The sequence below is a fragment of the Poeciliopsis prolifica genome, unplaced genomic scaffold, assembly GCF_027474105.1.
Source record: "Poeciliopsis prolifica strain line A6 unplaced genomic scaffold, Auburn_PproV2 SCAFFOLD020, whole genome shotgun sequence".
Lineage (NCBI taxonomy): Eukaryota > Metazoa > Chordata > Actinopteri > Cyprinodontiformes > Poeciliidae > Poeciliopsis > Poeciliopsis prolifica.
The window spans coordinates 9,025,976-9,049,579 of record NW_026562395.1 but is presented as its reverse complement, the minus strand read 5'-3'; the positions used below and the strand labels follow the sequence as shown (position 1 = coordinate 9,049,579).

The window sequence follows — 23,604 nt, the reverse complement described above, 5'->3', positions numbered from 1 at the left end:
TTGAGGACTCAAAGCTATATTTGCTGCGTAAGGGCGAGCCTTGTTTGCTCCGACCGACTCATTTCAATCGTTTCTCTCGGCCGGGTCGTTTTGGAGCCGCGTTTTCTCTGCTGCGTTTCCTTTGATGTGAAGCAGATCTGGAGCAGGTCGCGACGCCCACGGCTGTCCGCAAGCAGCCGAACAAGCGGCTCTTTCGAAGGCAGCTACGAGCCGTGACTGTGAAAAATATGCGCCCGTCTTGCATTGTCATGTGAGTGGATGCTGCAGTGTGGCTTCGTCAGTCCCGCCGTCAGCCTCATCATGTTGTCAGGGATGGAGGGGGGAACGTGCTGGGACGCAAGACGCGCATAATTGATCATTTCTACTGTGTTTGGGAAGATTCCTTGAACTAAGCAGTTCTGTGTGAGATCTGCTCGTTCATAATCTCCACAGCTTGAAATCTCGACTTGCGTTTGACGTGTGGCTTCCTTTAGTTTTATAATAGATTAGAATAGAATAGATTAGAATATACTTCATTGATCACAAGGGAAAGTGCTTACATGCTGACAGCTGCTCCATCCAAACTGTTAAATATTTGTAAATACAAGCACAAGCAATCAAAATTTTATATATATATATATATATATATATATATATATATATATATATATATATATATATATATATATATATATATATATATAATGTGATTAGGTAAGTCATTTAAATATGACTAAGTATACAATAGATACATAAATGAAATAACAAGAACGCACATAGGAATATATTATTGGACCAAGTTCAGATGTTGAGTGGACTGTGGCGGCTTTGTTCACTTTGTGAGGGTTGAACATGCATGTGCGCGCGCACGGGCCGTGTGTACATGTGTCTGACAGCAATGCAGTGTCCTCATAGTTTTAGTGGGACACTGTCTGCATGCCTGCAGCCTGTCCGTGTGGACTCCTGCAGCGCAGCAGTGGACGTGATGAAGGACCGGAGTGAAGCTGTGATGCAGCAGCGGTGACATCCTCGGCATCCTTTGTCTGCTATAATGCTGATGCAACTCAAGTGGCGAGAGGGGGAGGAGGGGGCGGGGGGCATCATCGCCCACCATCCTCTTCATCCTCATCCTCCTTTCGTCACTCGTATCTCTGCTCCGTCCTTTCTCCATCTGGATTCCACCTTCTGACGCGGGGGACGCGCTAATAAGGATGGAATCAGTGTCATTTTTAAAAGGCAGCTGACGTACAAAAACTTCACTGACATGGAGCTGGTTTTGCAGCACGTGCGTGGTGGCAGCGCTCATGCGCAGTTTCACGCACCGAGTCCTTTGTTCTGTACAGTAGCTCCTGCTCCTGCTCCTTTCTTCTCTCCCATGCAGAGCCAGTCCATCCACTCTGTTGTCACTCTGTTCCCCAGAATGACTCAGGCTGCTTTCAATGTCAGTCAGAGCCTGTTGCTATATTTCTGGTTCATATAGAAGAAACTGAATAAATGATATATATTAACCAAATAAGTCACTTTTTATATTAATATAATGTCTGTATAACTAGACATATTCCTGTTGGCTGATCATCATTGTGTTTAATCTGCAAACTCAACATTTATGTACTTTTTGCCCAATTCAGTTTAGGAAATTACAAACACAGGAAAAAACTGACTGAACTCAAAGCCAGTTCTGTATCCAATTCAAGAGGCTACTGAATTGGAGCCTACTGAATTGTTATTAATTCAGCTTCAGGTCATCATAAAATTCGATCCAGTTCTCCAGAGCAGGGCCGGCTCTGGATGGCTCCGTCTGCAGCTTCTTATCAGTGGAACATCTGATTTCCAGTCATTGAATCGGACTTTCCACAAGCTCACTGTCTGTTCCATACTTTGAAAAAAATATTGCCAGATCTGGAAACAAAGCAAATCTTAAAATCTTTAAATGACAGCCTATAATTGTAACACTTTGAAACAAAAGGTACTGCATGTTTTACAGAACAAAATTCATCAGTTTCATTGAACTGTTGCTGAGTTATTGCATCACTCGCCTTGAATCTCTTGTTTTACCCCCTTTGTAATTCTGTAATCTATAGCTTTGTCCAATCAGGTGATCTGTCCTGGAATCTGGACAAATTTGATCTGAAGTTGCTCTGTTACCCTCCAAAAAAGAAGTTTGTGCCTGAGTACAAACAAGTATTTGTAGCTTTATAGTTTTGTTGGGGATCCTGTGTAATACTTTACAAAAATAGATGAAAATCATATTCTTAGCAGTAAGTAGAAAGTTGGTGGAAACAAGACAAGAAATGTATAAATCAAGACTTAAATTTTTCAAAAAGCACTTACATATTCCTTTTGTTCTATAAAACTTCCCCAATAGATTTAAAATGCTGAAAAATAATTTTTACACATTCAGAAATGTTTTAATTAGTTTAAAAGTTGAACTTGTAACTAAAATTATTAATTAATAATTTACTAATTAATTATTAATTTATAATGTTTCAATTTACAATGAAACATTATAAAGACCTTTATTTTCACTCATACAGTAATTGATTTTCCTATCTTTTGTTGATGAAGGAATTCAGAGAATGACTTCACTGTGGTCTAATCACCAACAGGTATTTGTAAAAATGAATCATATTTGTTGTAGAAAGCAAAATATGACTTCTATACTTGGAAGTTACACCTCTATCTGTTTGAGAGTTTTTATTTTACAAAATAAACAGAACTAAACATGTTATTTAATCTGAAGTACTTCCTCTTTTTTTTTACTCTGCTTATCTCACAAAAAAAAAAACTAATTCTTTCAAACAGATGAATAACAAGTTTGGCCTTGTTGCTATTATGTAAGCTCCATCCATTAACTGCAGCTCGGTTTGGGAACGTTTCTCAGTCTGAGGGAGTTTTTTGGGGATCCTAGCATAACGAGTCCCTCAGGGCTGGCAGCTGGAGCAGAAATCCCACCAGGCAATAGCAATCTTCTAGGCAACCCTGCTGACCCACCACTTTTTTCTGTCTGTGCATACTGAACTGGAGCATCCAGGGTTAGACCTCCCACCCTCCACCCCAACTCTCCACCCCTTCCAGTTATCTGCTGAGCCGAGTGATTCATGTTTTATGTTTCAAATTAAATTACAGCCATAATGAGTGAAGAAGCTCCTTGTGTTCAAAAGAAACCAAGCACTAATGGGTTAATGATTCATAAAATTGCAGCTGGAATAGATGTGGCTGAGTGATATCTCCTGTTTGCAGATGCATCTCACAACAAAACAACAGTCTCTAAGGGTAAATCATTATTATATTAAGTTACTTTTTTATTTTAAAAGGAGCAAACTGTGACTAACCTGACTGAGAGAACCTTCTAGAAAAAGTTTCCTGTTTTGTGTGCATTTACATCTGTGGGACGCTCATCAACTCACACTCAACAGTTCCTCAGCCTGGAAAGAGAGGTGGGTGGTGGGGTGGGGGGGATTGTCCCTTAAATCCTCCATCTCAGCTTGAAGGCATGTCAGCCGTGTGAGGAAGATGCAGCAGGACTTTTGAGTAGAGCGTCAGATTCAGCACTTTACAACAGGAGCTATTGTTTCCCTTCTTGTTTCAGTACAATTATCCCTTCGTCATGTTGTGCCTGTTTCATCTTCTGCCTCCTCCAGTGGTGTTTTTCCTGGACACAAAACATCAGATTGCAGTGTCCCAGGTGGACCCACGTCCCTCCAGTCTGCAGCTGTACGGTCTGGTTTGCCTTTCTGTTTGCAGCTCAGCTCAGATACTTTGAAAGAAGCAGGCATTTTTTTTCTTGTTCTGTTTTGTTTGCTTATTGTTTTGCTCTCTTTGTGTCTCAGAGATATTCAACTTGTGTAATGATCTTGATGGTTGCATCAAACCTGCCTGATGCTTTCATAAGCTTGTTGCTCTGCCTCAAGTGGAGAGCATGACCTTTTCAACTCTCCCATGCATCTCAGTAAGGTCTTACTGAGCTAATTAAATGACGCACATCTGATCCCAATAGCTGAGGAATTCAAATGCTGTAAAAGAGGCTTTTGTAAAAGTGACTCAAGATCTTCAAGTAGTCACAAGGGACCCTTCCCAGATGTCATTAACTGCGGCGGGCTTTCCTGATATTACCAGATTTTACTCGCTCATGTCAAGGTGAAAGAGATGGTTGGTCCAGGGTCAGTGTTCTACTGACCCTGGTACAGTCACATGCTCAGCCAGAACATACTGAACTGAAAAGTAACAACATGAAGGACTGTTCTGATTTCTCTGGTGATCAGCTGGAGAAATACCAAGACCTCAGGGAGGAACTGGAGAGGGCCTGGAAGGTGAAGACCACAGTGGTGCCTGTGGTCAACGGGGCCCTCGGGGCAGTAACCCCCAAACTGGAGCAATGAGGAACAACATCAGACATCTGAACACACACAAGGAAAACATTTTCTAGTTGTTTTGCCTTAGATATCACCATGTTAGCAAGTCTTAACAAATCCATCCATCCATCCATCCATCCATCCATCCATCCATCCATCCATCCATCCATCCATCCATCCATCCATCCATCCATCCATCCATCCATCCATCCATCCATCCATCCATCCATCCATCCATCCATCCATCCATCCATCCATCCATCCATCCATCCATCCATCCATCCATTTTCTGATCACCTTTCTCCCTAACGGGGTCGGGAGTTGCTGGTGCCTCTCCAGCTGCGTTCCGGGCGAGAGGCGGGGTTCACCCTGGACAGGTCGCCAGTCTGTCACAGGTCTTAACAAATCTGTGCATGGAATGATTATAATTTTCATTTTCATATTTACCTGATCAGAAGGGTTGGAGAACATCCATAAAGTTCTCCAAAAGCTGCAGTTAAGTTAGAATAAGCCGGCTAATGTCTTTTTAAGGAATCACAGTTTTCTCTTAGAAGACATGCAGGCAGCATCGATATTACAGGAGTAAACTGCCAGAGACATGAAGAATTTTGTAGTTATTGCAAAATGAACTTTTGTATTTAAAGCAAAACATTGGATTTCAAATTTTGACAATGTGAAATACAAATTTTAGTATTTAGCACTTCATCAACATGATTTAAAAGGCTGAAAATATGCTTGAATTAAACTGAATGATCCACTGACTTAATATTGCAAAATGTATTCATTTATTTTTTATCAGCTGTGGCAGTCAGGTGTGTTGTTCACCACAGAGACATTAAAACTCCAGGCTATGTCTAAATCATGTTAATAGTAACCCGCTCACCTCTGCTGATGGAAGTGGTGCAAACACGTGTAGCTGTGATCAACTCTACTGTTTGTTATCTGTGTCTGAGAAACATTAAAATTCAACCTTATGATCTAACAACAATGTCAGAGACTAAGGCAGCTTCTCCCTCTGTGAAATGTGTTTACTGGTTGAGGAAAGTCACAACAGCCTTCCTGTTCAGCAGATTAATGAGGAGCTGATCTTTTATAGACCCATTTTAGATGTGAAACTATGTTTGCCCACAACCTAACGTCTGATGTTTACTGGGTTTGAATGTTCTGCAATATAAACTTAACAGTCAACACATGATGTTTATGTTGCACAGAAAGAACACAATGCGCCTATTTTAGTAATTAATGATGAAATGGATCAAATGGCTGGAAAAGAGCCAGAGAGGGAATTTTACAGTGAGGTTATCTTTCTGAACTCTGATAGATCATGTGAGTTCATCAGCAGACAGGTACAACACAGCATCAGTGTAGACACAGATAGGAAGAAAAATTTTACAGCTAAAGTACACATTCAAACATGGTTCTACCAGTTCTGGACTCCAGCTAAAGACGTCATCAGACCCGAAAGTAGATCAGATCAGTGGAATATACACATCTGACTAACTTTAAATAATAAATTGCAGCCATCTTGTAGGAGGCTTTCAGATGTTTTCTTTACACCGTATTATGCAAATTGGATTTAAGTGTCACAAAGATCAACTTTTTTGTTGTGCTATTAAATTTCTAGATGTTATTGTGTGTCAGGGCTCTTTGAATCGCTATAATTAATTTCAGAGAGCTGGTTGATCAGTTTATCTGGTGAGTTCAATACAAGAAAATCTACTGAAGAAGGATGTTCCACTTTATTAAGCAGGCCACTGGTTTCAAGCATTATGGGAAAGAGAAAAGATCTCTCTGCTGACGAAAATGATCAGATAGGTAGTGCCGTACGACCAGGTATGAAAACAGTAGTGGTTTTGTGGATTAAAATTAGAAGAATGAGGAAATAGTCTATTTGTCAGAGATCCTGACCAAACTTTGATAATAATCTGACTCTTGTCAAATTACAATCACAATATGCAATCACTAAAAAAGTACTAAATTATCCTTTGGGGTTATCTATTTGAGTAAATGAAAAATTAGGTTTATTTTTAGTACAAGAAAGAACCTGCGACTTTTGTGTGAATTTTTCAAAATATGAAAAATGTGACTTGTCTAGAGCAATTTATATTGATCATATTAGGTGGGGTTGTTATCTTCTGAATCAATTTTTGTCTTAATTATTATATCTTTACAGAATTTTCTTTTCACTTATAGTACTAAGAGGGTTTTATTATTTTTCATAACCATGAGGTGGAGTTATGTGAAAATAATAAACTGCTAGTTTTAAGATGTATTTTTTTCATACTTTGACGTCAGAAAGTGGTATCAGTTAAAGACCCTCAGTCTTCTTCTATGTGCAGTTTGTCACAGTGGCAGAGTCATTTTCAAAAAATCAAGCCAGGCTAATGTCTTTCAAATAATTACATTATTGTTATTATGATTCCTCAGTATTGCTGAGATTATTCATATTAAACAGGGTTGTATTTCCCAGAGTTGCAATATGTCAGCCAAACACTTCCAGATTTGAGCCATTCTCTGCTGTGTGTGTCCAGGTTTACACAAAACCAACAGCCAGCAGAAGCTTTCTTTTGAAATCCTTTGTCGCTGATGTCAGTGTTCTGTTGAGCTGCCGAGTCATGTGTGAAACAAGAGATGAGTCTGACCAACACACGCAATCAGCTGTTTCACTGTTTCATTACAATGGCGCCTGGCTATTTAATAAAGGGAAAGAGAAGAACTCCAGTATTGCTGTCACAATATATATGAAGAACAATTTCACCCTCACACCTATATAATCTTTAACAACATCACTTTGTTTTTAACTTTAAGAATAAGTTTAAAATTACATCTTAACATGACTTTGAATTAGTACCATTATAAATAAATAAATGAATAAAGTAAAATTACATAAACATTTGAATTCCTTGAATAAATTAAATGACACAGTCAGGTAAACCGCCAGAACTCCTTCCATCTGTCACCAGTGAAAAACTTCTTCAGTGTTTGATTCAAAGCTAAAACCAGATATTGGATATAAAATAGTAAACTCTTGATGTTTTAAAACATTAATCTGGCTTCAAGAGGCTTTGTATTTTTTTCTTCAGAAATCTGCAGCCATTTGTCACAACAGATTTGAAAGTTCACACTCCTGTCTTCTCAGTGGAATATGCCCCAAAAATGTAACAGTAATAGTTTGGATGATAACCTTTGAAATGTGATACTGTATATTTTCTGTGAAAACTTGTTATAGATATTTAAATAGGACTCACATATTAACCTTTTTTCTATTAAAGTTCTTATTCATTTAAAAGATTCAATGGATAGGAAGTAACCTTTTAGTGTTTCTCCTACCCTGAAATTTAAGATACAAACAAGCATATGTATACAATATTTGGATTTTCTAATTGTTTTTAGGAAGTAGCACTTTCTTTTATTTCTTCAAGACCTAACTATTTTGTACACCTCAGCCAAACATGAAAATGGTTTAGGTAATTGTGTGTTAAACTGTGAGCCTCATGCTGCTGTCGGATCGTTGCTCCATGTATTCTGACCCGTGAGTGTGTGTGGGGTGGCAGAGAGGCACTGAATGTACGAATCAGCTGGTGAAGAAAACCCTGGCAACCCATTCCAATGTTTTAGATTAAGAACATGATGCTTTACATTATTGAAATATTGTAAAGTAATAACATCATGAAAGTGTTATTGTTTAAAAAGTTCTGACCATGGTGAGAGCACCTGTAATATTTTTCTACTACCATTCCAGATATCCTTAAAATAGTTATTTGTTTTTTGTGATTGTTATTGAAGATTGAACAAAGCTTTGCTTCTATATTATGGAGAACAGAATTGCTGTTGAAATGTTGATTTGAGCCTTTAATGACAGAGAGGGAGCCAATAGAAGCGCTGTAGGTCAGAAACATCTCCTTCTGTCGTTGGGAAGTTTTGCACCATTCTGTTTTTCTTCTCTTGCCTGTAAATAAGATACTAAATAAACAGAAAATGTTACGCAGACAAATAGAAATAAAAAAAAACTATTTTTTGCAGACAAAGTATGCAATCAGGCAGGATTGCACACTTACATCTGAAGGCATCCGGCTCTATTTATTTCTGACAAACTGGAACTTCAAAAGCTGTTTGTGCTGCATTTGTCAGTTAAGAGAGCTTCCTGCTGCTTCAGCCGAGCCTCTCTTATCACCCCAGCTGGGTTTGCACCTGACAAAGCCAGTCGGGGTGATAAGCAGCAGATAGGTATTAGCCAATGGTCAATAACGTTTGAGTTTCTTAAAATAAAGACGTCTGATTGAAAAGTGATAGTTTCAGCGCAGTTTTCTCCACTTCTGCATAGGCAGGGGAAAGCTGCCGTGTTTTTTCCTCTGAAGTGTGAGATCATATCCTTCTATATGGCTTTCTTTTGTTCTGCTCACTGACATCGCAGAGAGAACAATGAAACAGTGAGATGCTTGTCAGTAATGGTGCAATCCTCAGTACATCCTGGCTCTTGCAGAGAGATTTGTTTAATATTTATTTAGAACAGAATTGTGTAATAAAATAATATATAAATATTATTATTGTGTCATAAAAAAATCTAACTATCTATATATAGATAGTACATAAGATAGTCCTATCTAGATAGATAGATAGATAGATAGATAGATAGATAGATAGATAGATAGATAGATAGATAGATAGATAGATAGATAGATAGATAGATAGATAGATAGATAGATAGATAGATAGATAGATAGATAGATAGATAGATAGATAGATAGATAGATAGATAGATAGATAGATAGATAGATAGATAGATAGATAGATGTTTTCCTGCCAATATTTCCAATGAAGGTCATTTTTTGCATAGAGCAATGAAAACTTGAAATTTAAGATTAAAATTCATCTTGAGTCTTGATTAAAATTTTTAATCAGGATCCCCAATTAATCATTCACAATGAATCCCATTTTAATCCAAAATAATATGAATGCAAAATAAGGAACAATCTCAACTATAAAAACCTTTTTCCTGCTACATTATTGAATAAAGAAACACATGAGCTCAACAGCATACATATTTATTCCTTTTAATCTGTTGTAATCTGCTCCATCAGATTGGATCATATTCTTTCTATTCAGCCTCTCAGAGTTTCTGGAGCTTCTTTAGAAAAGTGATTGTGGTCTTAGCATTGTGGATGTCTGTGCTGATGTTACATGTTTAGCATTGATATGCTTTTTTAGGCTAGAATAGCTTCGTTGATAGACTAACTTCCTTTGGCACAAGATAACAGTATTGTTACCCAGCGTCCCATCAGGGGATCTTTTTGAAGCAGAAATGAACCCCAGTCGTCCATCGCTGCTGTTTGCTGGTGTTGCTTGTGTGTCACCTTTTATATTATGGAGAATAATATACTATTACCTTTTACTTATTTTTGCCTGGAAGTTTTGTAGGTGGAAAAAAATTGATTAACTGAGTTAAAACTTTAAACGTGTCAGGATCTATGTTTGAATGAATTAAAATAAGTTAAAGACACATCCCTTATTAGAAGATTACATCACACCAATAAAAAATATTTTCAACACAGAAATACAGGCTTAGTAAAAAGTATATTTAAAAACCACAATATGCAATGTATAGCAGTCTAACAAAAGTCTTCCCATCAGTGATGTTGTTGAAGCAGTGAAGTGTAAAACAACAAAGCATGTTGAGTGTGCGGTTTGGTAAAGAAGTGCAGCTGTACAAGAGAAGAAGAGAGTTGGGGGAAAAGAAGAGGGGGGCATCCTGTGAGACTAGCACAGGTGGTTGGGGTGGAGAGGTGGCGGTGGAGGGAGTTGGCTTAGTGGTGGGTGGGAATGAGGAGGCTGTGGGCGTGGAAGAGCAGTAATGAGCCCACTTCCTGCACAGAGCCCCTCGCAGCACTGTAAACCTGTAAGCTCACAACCAGATCAGCAGGATTTGCTGCCTGTGGCTTTTTACCATTTTCAACGTGCAGCCCCACGCTCTCTGAGATCAACTTTTCCCCGTGTTTTTCTGTCTAAGCAAGAAAAAATGAAGCACAAAAAGAAAAAAAAAATCATTCTACAACAAGACGAGTGGATTTCATGTATGAGGAATTTAAATTGGGAAAGGTTCTGGTCTGTTTCTTAGATTTTCCTGAACTAAACTGAACCAAAACACGGAGTCTCACTAGGAACATCTGAAGTGAACCTGTAGGTTGAAGTCCAAACCATAACGTTACAATAAAGTCATGGATGAGATGGCAGCATTTTTACAATCTGTTGTTTTAAAAATGGATGGATAATAACATTTTTATAATGCATCTATAATCTTTAATAAGTCATAATAATTTACTGGTTGCCAAAAACTGCTTTAAAAACATCATATACTTATATTTTTCTACTTTAAACCTGCCAGTCTTTGGAAATTACTTCAACTTGAAATATTCATGCTGTAAGTAGTTATATCGTTGGTGGTTTTGACACTTAAAAGTTAAAAATCATGTATGTTTAGTAAATTTTATCATTTAAAAAATGCTTTAATAAATTCTGTGAAATAAATTTTTAGGGATCTTTGCTTATTAAAATCTAAATGTGTTAGTGATTGGCAGCTGAATTGATTTTGATGCATCATTATTTTTTTCAGTAGTTTCACATTTTAAAGAACTCACACTGAAGGTCTGAAGAAAGCAATCTTGAAGCCCGTCAGCTTTGTTGGTTTGTTTGTGAGATTAATGATGCAAGTCAAATCAATTTTTTAAGAAAAGGCTGAAGACACGTTTAGATCCATTTACTACTTTGATTGCATGTTTATTGCCTTTTATTTATTAGCTTCTATTTAGTATCTCTTCCTAATGTTTACCTTGCAGAAAAATAAAATCAAAACATTTCCCATGTTGATGAAGTCATTTATTGGTTTTGCTCGTGCTTGGTTAGAAAAATGGGGTCCAGTGTAACCGGAGAAAAGGTCATGGATAAATGCTTGCACAGAATTATTTCATTTCATTCACTCAATAATGAATATGAAGAGTTTATGTAACAACTAAAAGAAATCATGAATGAAAATGATGAGCAACAGAAAAAGTTGTTCCACCAGTTGAGTACTCCACCAGATATACCCGCCAGAGCGCCACTGCCTCCGTCCCAAACAACTCTGCAAGGACCAGCAGGTATAGATAACAGATGGGGAACAAAAAAATCAGCAATAGTTTGACAGTCGTCATTTCTGGAGTGAACTTTGAAGATCCAAAAAGAATGGAGAAGGAAAAGAAAAATGAGGATTCTGACTTCCCGGTTTGCTGGGGCAGTTTCCCTTCTGCTGCCCTGTCACATGCTGCTGTGTTCAGCTAGCTGCCTGGCCGGTGGCATTAAGGACAGATGGAGAAAGGTCAAGCAGGCTCAAGCTTCAAAGGTCCTCTGCTGATGTTGAGTCACTGTTGATTCCACGTCAGCGTCAGAACAGCTCTGTGTGGACACCTGTCTGCTTCTTCCTCTGACTTTTACACACTTTTCATATTTGATCTGAAATTGAAAATGACAGCACATCACAGCTGGTCTCCCTCACGATTGGCTCTTAGCATTCAAGTAGCTTGGAAGCATTCCAGCTGATCGACAGCTGGTGAAATATGTGTGAGAGTGGTACCTCCTTTTATTTGTCTTCTTGTTTAATTCTCATCTTTTCCCTAGTTTCTCTTTCTTCTTTCAACAAATGCTACAGAAATGCTGCACAACAGCTGATTTGTTATTGGAACTGAGTAAACTGGGATTATCAGCCTTTACTTGTAAAAAATGATCAACAGCCAGTTTGAAAAGCAAAACTGAAAACGATCATTTTTAAAAATAATTTATGCATGAATTGTATTTTTTTGAATACAAAAAATAATGAATAAAATTCTAAACCTACCTGTTCTCTTTGAAATTATGCTGTTTTCTTATATTTTTATTTTAAACGTAAAAAAAAACATAAACTAATATTTATCATGTTTTCATCCAGCCTCCTTACTAAGGATTTATTTTTGCAGTTTAAAAGGTTTTATTAAAGTTTTACCTTTTTCCAGTTCTGATAGACATAAGACCATTTCATGTATAGAATCATTTTGTTAAAAATTTGTATTATTTACACAAATAAAACATGTCCTGGAAGTGTGTGTGTGTGTGTGTGTTTTTTTTTTTTGTTTTGTTTGTTTGTTTGCTTTTGCAATAAATTTTAGATAGCATGTGTTATACATTATTTTTCCTTGAGTACTGCTCTTTCTAAATTATTTAATTTTATTTTGAGTTTTATGCATTATTATTTTTAAATACTTAATAATAAATAGCTAAAATCAGAAAAATGCTGCAAAATATGGGAAAGTTTTATTTTATAATGAATTCAAAGCTTTTGTTGGAAAAATTTTTGAAATACAATTGCAATGATCATGTGTTTGTAATTTCCACAGTTAAAATATGTTTATTAGATGAGCTTGAAAAAGTTAATACAATAAGAAGGAAAAAAGAAAGAAAAAGAGGAAGAGAAGGAAGAAAGGAAAGAGTCTAGCATGTTTTAGTACAAAAAATGTCACAGTATTTTCTGCAGTTCAATTTTCCATCTTTATATTTTACCCTGAAGAAGAAATGATTTAGCTTATTTTAGTCATCCAGTTAAAGAAAAGCTACCTTTTTGTTTTTTTTTACTTTTTTCCTTATTTGTACTCCTGAAAGAAAATTAGTTGTATTTATTCCCTTTTTTGCAAGATGATTGTGTCAGATTTTCTTTTAGTTTGTCTGTTTTTTAATAAAAAACAATAACTGCCCCCGCCCCCTTCAATAGAACACACTGTATCTTTTTGAGTTGTCTAATGTGATGGGAAGTAAAATGTCTGACTTGAGCGTGGCGCACATGTTTGCGCAGCTTTCAAGTGAGAAGGGATGAGTAACTGTGGATGATAGGAGGGTCTGTGTTGGTGCTGCAGGGCCGCCCTCCCCACGCTGCGCCGAGCTGCCAATCATCTGTCCCACCTCGCATCTTTCTGACTGACAGTGATGTGTCCTCACGCTGCTCGTGGATAAATGATCACTAATCAGCCCCCGAAGATGAAGGACAAGTCTGTAAGTAAAACAAGCGCTTTCTATGCTTCACAAGATTTGCTTTTACATGTCAAGACCTGATTTGTTTCTTTGGCAGGAAGGCTGTTTTTTCCTGTTGTGGTTAGGCTGTGTGAAGGCGAGGCAAACATTTGTCATGCTGACAAAACACAAACAAAAACTATGCTACTTCTGCACACATCTTCATTACTGTTCAATAGATCTTCTTTATTCACATAGCGGTAAAATTTCCCATGAATTTTATTCTGTTGATCAGAGAAAACCATTTTTAAATCAATCAGATAAAGTCGCCAGGAAAGAATCTAGCTGACATCCATGTTGTTAACGACAGCAAAACCGACATTGCTCAAAACTAATGAATGCTTGACAATGTGTGCGTTTCCATTTATAACTAACTGTTGCAAAGGAAATAAAGCTTCCTTGTCTGACTTCCTTTGCAGGTGCAATAGCACAGGCTGTATTATAGTTAATTTTTCATGATAATTCATCCACAGCATTCTCTGCTCTGCCTGTGCGGTTGTTTGAACATGTCTCATAATAACGCTCTCTGTAACACCAGTCCTACAGTTTCACCCTATCTGTCAGAAGAGACATTCACACAGATCTTGATAAGCTTTTAAAAGAGAAAGTACAATTCTTTGTGAAAACCTTCACATGTTTTCTTAACTACACAAAGTGAGGACTACTTTTTTCTCCATAGTCTTCGAATAAACACCAGGTGCGTGTGTGTGTGTGTGTGTGTGTGTGTGTGTGTGTGCGTGTGTGTGCGTGTGCGTGTGTGTGTGTGTGTGTGTGTGTTGTGATGCTGGTGAGCCATGGTTTGCGGTACAGTGGAAGTTGTAAAGATTAAGTGCAGTAGTAGGACCAGAAGTTGTGAGAGTGCCCAGAGCACGTGGAGCAGTTGGTGTCTGTGGATCCCGCTCTGACACCCGCTCAGCCTCTGCTTCTTTTTACATAAAAGTTTATTAAGAGCAGATAAAATGTATGTTTTTGTTTTTGCTTCTGCCAACAATTCTTTCTAGATATTAATAATATTTGGAAAGGTTTCAGAGAGATAGTGCTACTTGAGTCAGAACAGCAGATTGAAGCCGTCAGCAGCAGGTGATGGTATGATTGGGCAAACAGACCAACGCTGAGAAAAGGGTTCTTCAAAATCTTAAACTTGAAGGGGCCCGAGAATGTAAAAATACCAGACTCAGTTTTATTTACAGTTTCTGGGTTTTGTTGTGTACATTTGTCTACAGTACACTGTCACTCATCCAATAGAGAATAAATGCTCTATATTTCAAAATATTTTAGAACATTGCAGACAACCTCAAGTATTCTCTACACAATACTGTCATGAAACAGTGTTTGTAGTCAGAGGTTTTTTTTCACTGGACAGATAGATGTATTACAACAAATCCTTACAGCCAATAGCAACTTCAACTCTTTGCAGAAGAGACCCTGAGTCAACACTTCCAATAAACCATCCTTTCTTACAGCTCCATGTTTGGGGAATACAGGCTGGAAAAAATGAAGAGCCCACTGCACTGAAGCCCACTGGAAACCTCCTATTAAACCAAGTATCGGTTTCTGAACTCTTCCTGAGTGAAAATATTCGTTTTGTTTCTAAATGAGTATCAACTTGTTTTCAGTGCATTATTTGAGGTCTGAAAGCAAATTTGACCATTTCTAATTTTCTGCAAATAAATACTTCATTTTTCGCTTGGAATTTCGGAGACAGGTTGTCAGTAGTTCATAGAATAAAAGAACAATGTTCATTTTACTCAAACATATACCTAAAAAGAGTAAAATCAGAGATTTTATCTGTACCAACTTTGCAGATCTTGAGACAGAAATGTTTCCTTATTCATCTCAGGTCATGTCTGAAGCTGAATGTTCAAACTGCAGATCACAGTTTAGTTTAGGTCTGGACTCCTAACTGCTGAGATCTGAACCACTCTATGGTAGCATTCGTAGAATAATAATCGAGATTCAAGTCTAGATTTATTTTTGTTGTTGCTGCAGATGAACTTAAAAGGACTGAAAGTGTATTTTAGAATGATTCAAGCAGTGGAAATGAAGGGAATGTAGCAATTGTTGACAAATGTATTTCAAGTGTCATCACACTTTTTATGTAGACATATAAAAAAAAAATTATATTACTGAATTATTTATAAATAATTTGTTTATATATAAACAGATTATTTAAATTAATTACTCACTGATGGATGTTTGAAAGCCTTTACTTCTGTTAATTATGATTTTCCACTTACAGCTAATGGAAACATGACATTCAACATGAGAATATGACATCAAACAAAAAAACATCAACAAGTTTTCAAAACAGAAATGTGCGCTTAATGAAAAGTATGTTTAATACCTCCTTAAGTCTGTTTTTTCAAAAGATTTTTTTAACTTGAGAAACAAGATTGATTGAAAAATAGCTTAATTTCTTGAATATGAGGTAATATTCAGACATCTTACAGCAATAGATATCCTCACCAGACACAGATTCAAATCCCCAACAAGTGGAAGGTCACAGAAAGATTTGGAAACAGATATGAGAAACAGGAGGGAGAAATTTGGACTTATTATGAATGATAATGTCACAATTCCCTACAATATCACCATTGCACAATTTTGTAGTAGTGGGGTTTGGATTGTTAAAGATATATTCTAAAAATGACCTAAATAATTCAGATGAGAGGACTGGCAGGAACGTGTCATCAGCATATAAGAATATTATGTTTTCCCTGCTCTGTGGGATTTTTATCATAGCTGTACCCAGGATCCCTCTGGCTAATATAACATACTGACCTCTTCACAGGTAAACAATAACTGGATCTATCACTCTCTAAATATAGATTGTGATCAAATATTGACTAAATACAACCATTTTTTTCCGCTACATGCTTCTTGGGTGTTCAGTGATGCTGCTGTATCTCTGACAGACATTTTGATGTTTTATGTAGATAACTCACCCGTTATTATGAAACACCTGGCATTTTTCCACCAAACTGTGCTGATTGCTATGAATTAGTCATGGGATGGAAAGAGGAAGTGTCCTTGCTGAGTTTTGCAGAGTATTGTGTGTATAAACATATTACCCTTTTTTTTTTTTGAAGCAATTTTATGAGTTGCTCTTCATTTATTTGCCTGAAGTGGTACTTAGGTTTATGCTTTTATGACAATCAAATAATGTTTAGCTCTGTTCTAAGTTGTGTTTAATCATTTCTGAAATGGAGTTTTCTAGTTTTCTGGATGTAGGAGTTGATTTAGTTTTTGTAATACAGTTCAGTGTCAGCAGTCAAACATGTCATTTCAAACCTGTTGCTGTGTTATGAACATTGGTGGTTCCATAACAGATGGATTTTTGACTCACATGAGGATCCAATAAAGAAGGACAGTTAAAGCTCCGCCTCCTCCTGTCTTTGTGAAAACATGGGAGGAATGCAGCTCTGACTCAGCAGGTGTTTCACAGCAGACAGTTTGGCTTGTCACCACAGGAAAAGCACATTTGTTTCTCATGACACAGAATGTATCTGCATTCCTTCCACTTGAGATAGCCTCACAGTGCCGATGTGTAGATTGGAGCATGTTGCAAAACTTTGGAACATGGCCATCAGAAAAGCAAAATGCTCTTCATCGTTGCACCTCCAGAACCAAATGCCAATCAGGACAACGGTCCTAATCCAGTTTAGTCAGTGATACCCTCAAATAGGGATTTACCTCTGAACTCCAAGAAAATGATCATACAACTTGAATTCCCTTATATTTGAAGGCTAGCATGTCTGTGGAAAACAGGGAGAAGAGTTGGTGTTTTAATGTAGGATAGAAGCGTATCAGTTTGTTACACACTATGGAGGACTGCACTAAAGTGAAATTGAAAACACTTTTATATCAGATTTAAGACAACGTCCATGTGACACATGATATTCTGCGTAAAAAGCAGGAGCTGTTAGAGGTTTGTGAGCTGCCTGCCTTCAGATCCAGACACAGTTTCATTATTTACACATGACCCACGTCTGAAAGTTTAAGAGCTATTCCTTGTTGCCTGGGTTAATGCGAGGCCCCTCTGAAGTATCTGCGTTCAACTGTAAGAGCCTGTCTGTTTCCCATAATGCACCAGCCCATCTCCTGCCTGGTGCAGGCAGTGAAAGAGGCCATTGTTCCTGTCACTTTGAGGCATATTCCATACACTTATGACACAGAGTGGGAGAAATGATTCTCATTATACTTCTGGAATGTCTTTGAATCAATCAGTCTGTATGGATAAATGCTTTTTTATACAGAGTTTAATCTACAAATCCATCATTTAAAACGTTTTTGTCTCCATGTTTCAGAGAAAAGAACAGATGATATAAAATAATTAGGTAAAAACAGAATTGTGACTTTGTAAACTAAAGGGCAGCAACTTAACGTTAGTGTTCTAAGATGAATCTCATCTTCAGTGTGAGTAAAAACCACATGCAACCTTCTCTCTTTTGCAAAAAAACAATCATAGAAAAGTTTTGATTATCTCTCCCTGTAGTTCTCCTCTCTCACTGATCTGGATGATGTGTCGCTAACATCAGCTGGAAAAGCTTGCAGCTCCTCTTGTGGATTTTTCCAGCATGATGTAATGTTTTGCTGATTCTCCAGTTATAATGCCATGTGCAGTGACATTCAAAACTAAAGACATATCCTGCACTTTAAAAAGGGAATTTTCTCGACTCATTTATGCTTCACATTCCACACAAACCCTTTCACAAAACATGGCATTTTGTGCTTTGACATGCGTGAGAGCATTTGACTGTCCGTGTTCTCGGATTACAGGCACATACATTCTGTACAAAAATAAGACTGATCCATTTGTGGAAAAAAATCATCTATCCAGAGCAACGTCTCTGAGCCAAGAGAGACACAACAACTACTCGAGGTGTAAACGAAGAGCCCTGTGCACTGATCATGAAGCACAGCCTTATCCGTCAGTGTTGAATCTATTTTTAGCCTGGCTGTATCACATATCACGCCTTGCTGCTTTGTTCAGGGCAGTGGGATATTTCAGGACACTGATAGATCTCAGATAGTGCAGGAGTCAATGAGATGTGGAACCTCTTCACGACAGTTTATATCTGCCTTCAAGCATGTGTAAGGTGAGGTGAAACCCAAACTGCCATTGACCTCATCTGGAAATGTTCTTTTCTATTCTAGACTTTCACCAGGCCAGTGGTTCTTACTCCATTGAAGCAACAGGGTTGGAAATTTGCAGTGTCACCGTATGAAACTGAAGGAGAATGAATATGGGTCACGTTGTAATGAAATGGCCTGTTTATCAGTTCATATAAAACCAACAGTCCTCTCCAATAGAGTGCTATATACAACATGAATCCTTAATAACCTTTTAAGTAAATATACCGAGCTGTCAGAACAAGAAGTAGAATAGCAGTGCGTTGGGCGTAGCGGTGGTGTGGGGGCAGAGCATGTGACCCATCAGTCGTCAACATGGCCATCACAGGTTGGAGTTCTGGCCCAATGACCTTTGCCACATGTCTCCTCTCACAGTCTGCCTTCCTCTTGACTCAATGTAAAGAAAAGGCAATTAGAGCCAAAAACAGCCTTCAAAAAAAGAAGGGTAGTGCATTCAATTTTGTTTGCATAAAAAATAAATGATTCTCTTGAGTTTGCCTCATAAACCTTCAACATTTGTAGATGTATGAGGAGCTTAGCAGTTGTTGTGTTCATACTGCTGCACCTGAGTAGTTGGTTTCTGCAGCTCCTCCGGGGTTTCCATGATGCTCCCATCATTCTGCAGGCTCACCCAAACTCAAACTACTGCTTTAACAGCATCCATCCATCCATCCATCCATCCATCCATCCATCCATCCATCCATCCATCCATCCATCCATCCATCCATCCATCCATCCATCCATCCATCCATCCATCCATCCATCCATCCATCCATCCATCCATCCATCCATCCATCCATCCATCCATCCATCCATCCATTTTCTGAGCACCCTTCTCCCTAACGGGGTCGGGAGGTGCTGGTGCCTCTCCAGCTGCGTCCCGGGCGAGAGGCGGGGTTCACCCTGGACAGGTCGCCAGTCTGTCGCAGCTTTAATAGCATTCATAGGTAAATGTACATTCTCTTTTCACTGCATGTGTGTTTCACTTCTACCATCTCATTGATGCAGCTCCAGAATGAGCAGAATGAGAATGATGACAGCAGCAGCAGTGCTTATTATCCCATTCAGAAAGACAGTTGGAAAGTGATTTGTTGAGTTCAGAGAGTAAAAGCCCACAGACTCATGCTGGGTTTGTTTGGGTTGGGCTCTGATCCTCCCTTTTAGTCAGTTTCTGTGCAACTGTTTTCCTCTGACTCTGATGCAGTTATGAATGTGGTGGGGGAATGTGCATGGGGTGGGGCAACAAAGGATGATAGCACAGGAATTCACGCTGTGTTGGGTCATCTTGGATTTTACTCCGTTCACCATTTCTACCCCTGCTGGGCATATATAAGGAAACCTGTTCCCCCTGGACTCTGAACACAAGCATTTTTCAAGTGTTGAAGACCTGATCCAAATGATGTGCTGTTTTCTTGGTAGAAGCACCGCAGAGTCCGTTCATTCACTTTTCAAGGGCCCCCTTTGGCTTTTATTTTGAGTCAGAATCCATCAGGGATCCATCAAGTCAAGGGCTGCATTCCATGTCTTTTCCACAAAGTCAGTCTTCTCTTGCTCTGTTAAGAGTAAACTCTGCACAGCCTCTTACTCAGTGCTCGAGGTTTGTTGAGTCATGTGAGATCATGTACACAGAAACATAGGAGAGGTGGGGGCTGAAGGTGGAGGCAGCTACTGTGACCAGCTTGGTAGAGGTAGTGGGTGGAGTTGAGGACGGGGGGAAGCAGAGGAACTAAAAGTCACAGGGCAGCAGACGTGAGAACATGCTGCTGCTAGCTTTGTATAAGGTAATGTCTAGCTAGCATGTTGGGTGGGACGGGTCCACTGATTTATTTTAATACACTTACAGCTCTGCCAGTGGGGGAAGGGATGTGGAGCCTGCCAGTTCATCTGAGGCCCGCTGTCACTCCTCGGACAGGACAGGACTTATTAGTTGACAAACTCACCACAGAGGAGTAAAAAAAGCGTCAAAAGAGGCAAGTTTGGTTCCATGTTCCGACTTTTCATCTGCATGATGTGGATTGTTGTTCACGGTGCTGGGTCTCAGCCAGGCAACTTCCTGTTACACATGCATGTTTTGAGTGCATTTCCTCGCAGGAAGGCTTAGATTTAGCATTCCAGTCTGTTTATTGTTGCAGTGATATGGAATGAGGAGCATGGAGTTGGGAATGTGGGCTTGATTTCTAGGATTTGTCAAAAAACAAAACAATGTGAGATCAGTTCCTAAAAGGCGTTATTCTCACACAATCCCCTGTGAAATTCTCGTGTTGCGTTTATGCTACTCTGTGTTTCATTCAAACCAGCACCTGCTTTATGTTACACACATTCCCAGCTGGCACGTGTGTAATCTGTGCACCAAGAAGAGGAAGACAGTGGGGGTACGATGATAATAACTTTCATCCTCGAGTTTAGTTGAAGAAGAAAGAGGAGAAGTTGGAGCTGTAAGAGATAACCTCCTGCCTCATGCAGTCAGGCTGGTAGACGGGACAAATCCCATCCAACTCCTCTGACTGGTCATTCTGAGAGAAGAAAAAGAGCAAATCAAAAAGAAAACTGATACATGAAATCACAACAGTTTAACTGATGAATAAAATGAGGATAAAGCCATCTGAGCTTGTACAAAGCAGCCCTGAAATACATAAGCAATACATGCTGTTGTTTTGCTTATATCCACCTGAATTTCCATAATAACTGGTTTCATTTTTGCCCACAGATGATAAGTAGAGATGTATACTTTACTCAAAAACTCCTCAATAATTCATATTTTTTGACAAGTAATGCTACCCAAGGGAAAATGTATTTCATTATTAAATGAAAAAAACTAGCATTCACAGAAACAACTAAAAGCACTTTGTAAGTAAGCTTGATTGGTTTGTTTGTGAATGACCAAATGTAGATTAAGGAGGGTCTGAGCTCAGGGGAAAGAAGCTTTGGTGAAGTGGAGGTTAATGCCTCTGCACAGTTCTCCACTTCGCTCTGTGTGGAGCTGCATTGTCCCTCAGTGTGCTGCTCCTGCAACGGACAGGCAGGGTGTACACGATGTTTCCCACACATACACACACCTCCAGCCTGCACCCCAGTGCCCCGGACCCCAGGGAACGTCCCCATCAAACTGTCGATGCATGCAGATTCCCACTGTATTGTCAAGACTGACAAGATTCCAGAGGAAGAGAAAAAACTGTTTTCTTCAGTGTTGGGTTGGACCCAAAAGTACAATCTGAACTGCAAAGGCGGAAGAACTGAATTTTTTTCTTTTTTTAGTTTCACTTAGCACATAAAAACACAAACATATTTAAAACTGCCCTGTAAATGTGCACAAGTTGGGGTCATTGTTTTTGTTGGCTAATTTTTGTTCTGCATCCCTGCTCTGAGGCCTAGTCACCATGGAAACCATTATGTGGGGCAACTGGCAGTGAAAAACTTTAGAAACCTTCTTGGAATATATTAATAGCTCGAAAGCTCCCCCACCCACCTCCTCTCTCTACTCACCTTCAACCTCTCACCATTGTCTTACAGCTAGCTCACCTAAGGCAGCGTCCTTTCAGGCCACTGGAATGTTGAACCCTAAGCTCATTTCACAAAAACATTTTCTGGATCCTTTAAATTCTTACTTTAGTCGACATCAAGAAATGCAAGATTTTTCAATGCAGAAAATCAATTTGGTGTGTCCTGCTAAGCTAAAACCTCTCTGATGTAGCAAAAACCAGACAGGACAAAAATTATTTTGCTGAGACACAAACTTTGCAGAGGAAGTGTGGCTGATTCAGATTCAGATTGTCAGGGTGAAATATTACCTTATTGCTCACAACCATGTGAAATTCTTGCTGGCAAAATACGTACCTCAACTGAAAATATTCAGCATCTTTCCATTACTCAAAGGTTTTCTTCTTTTTCTCCTTTGCAGCTCTGTGTGCCAGATTTGTTTGCAGAAAAAAAATACTTCTCAGAGATCCACTCGGCCACCTGGCTGAGGTGATTGGCGAAACAGAACCCCATAGTTCCATGGCCAGATTCTGCATTGCATCAATATAAACACACATGTGTCAGTTGCATTTATTACAGGAGCTATTTTGTGTGCAACATGTCTGAATAGGAACATGTGCTGTGTGGGGAATCCACACAGCACTCTTAGGATGTCTTTGAATTAAGGTGGGTGATATATAGGCTTTCTCCGTTTAATCTTCAGCACAAAAAGTGGTTGAAGCACACAGCGATTTGTACCCCACCCCTACCTGCTTTCAATGATGGCAGAAGGTCTGGAAATATTGACACATAAAGTAGAGAGCAGTTCTGAAAGCCCAGGAATCCCCCTGAGAAGACACTGGGAGGGAGAGTGAGGTGGACCCTTGGAATGCACTCCGAGGAGTTAGTCACTTATTTACAAGTTGAACTCGGTGAACCCTGCCTGACTCAGCCACTTCCACCCAGGCCAGTCTGGCTCCCCCCCAAGCCCCCCCCCCCCACTTGTCCCTCTGTTTTGTTCTTTATCCAGGCCTGAGGCTTGCCATTTGCTTGCCCCGCCCTTCCATCCGCTTATTGACAGGCATGTCACATTCATCCCCCTTATTGGGCGGATTCTTAACCTATGCTTGCAGCGGCCTAATCCAGCCCCCACACGACCCCAGTCACCCCATTGCCCTCCATGAGCTGCGAGAGTTGGGGTCATGAGTTCGTGACGAGTAGCAAAACAAACGTCAGTGTGTAGCTGCAATGGCATGAAGAAAAGTCAGGGAAGCAAGTATTGTTCACACTTTTCCCTCTATGATAACATCAAGCAGTTTGTGGAGGAATTTTGACAGTTTCCAAAAAGCACAAACTGATTTTTCTTGTTAAGACTTCAGGATTACTTCTGCTGCATGCTTATTTTTCTGCTTACACCCTAGATAACATATGAGTCCATCTGTTATTAGACAACATCCTCTAAGTCTGGTTGGTTGTTGTGAACTGTAGTCATCCCAAAGATAAAAAACAAAACACTTTCTTGGATTCTTGACTGCTTTGTGTTGAAAGTGACAGAAATAAAAGGTCAGATCTTGTATAAAAGCACAGAAGCTGACATTTCTGACTCATTCTTAAA

General features: G+C 39.0%; 1 protein-coding gene across 3 annotated transcripts in view; it reads left to right on the top strand.

Moving 5' to 3' along the window:
- Positions 1-23,604, top strand: part of bach2b (BTB and CNC homology 1, basic leucine zipper transcription factor 2b) — an 85,813-nt gene that overhangs the window by 10,161 nt on the left and 52,048 nt on the right. The window contains exon 2 of one of the 3 annotated variants that reach the window (XM_055044106.1): positions 13,247-13,382. The exons of the other annotated variants lie outside the window; for them this stretch is intronic. Coding sequence (XP_054900081.1) covers positions 13,344-13,382 — 39 coding nt within the window. The 5' untranslated portion in view covers positions 13,247-13,343. The remainder of the gene's footprint in view (positions 1-13,246; positions 13,383-23,604) is intronic. 3 annotated transcript variants of the gene reach the window in all.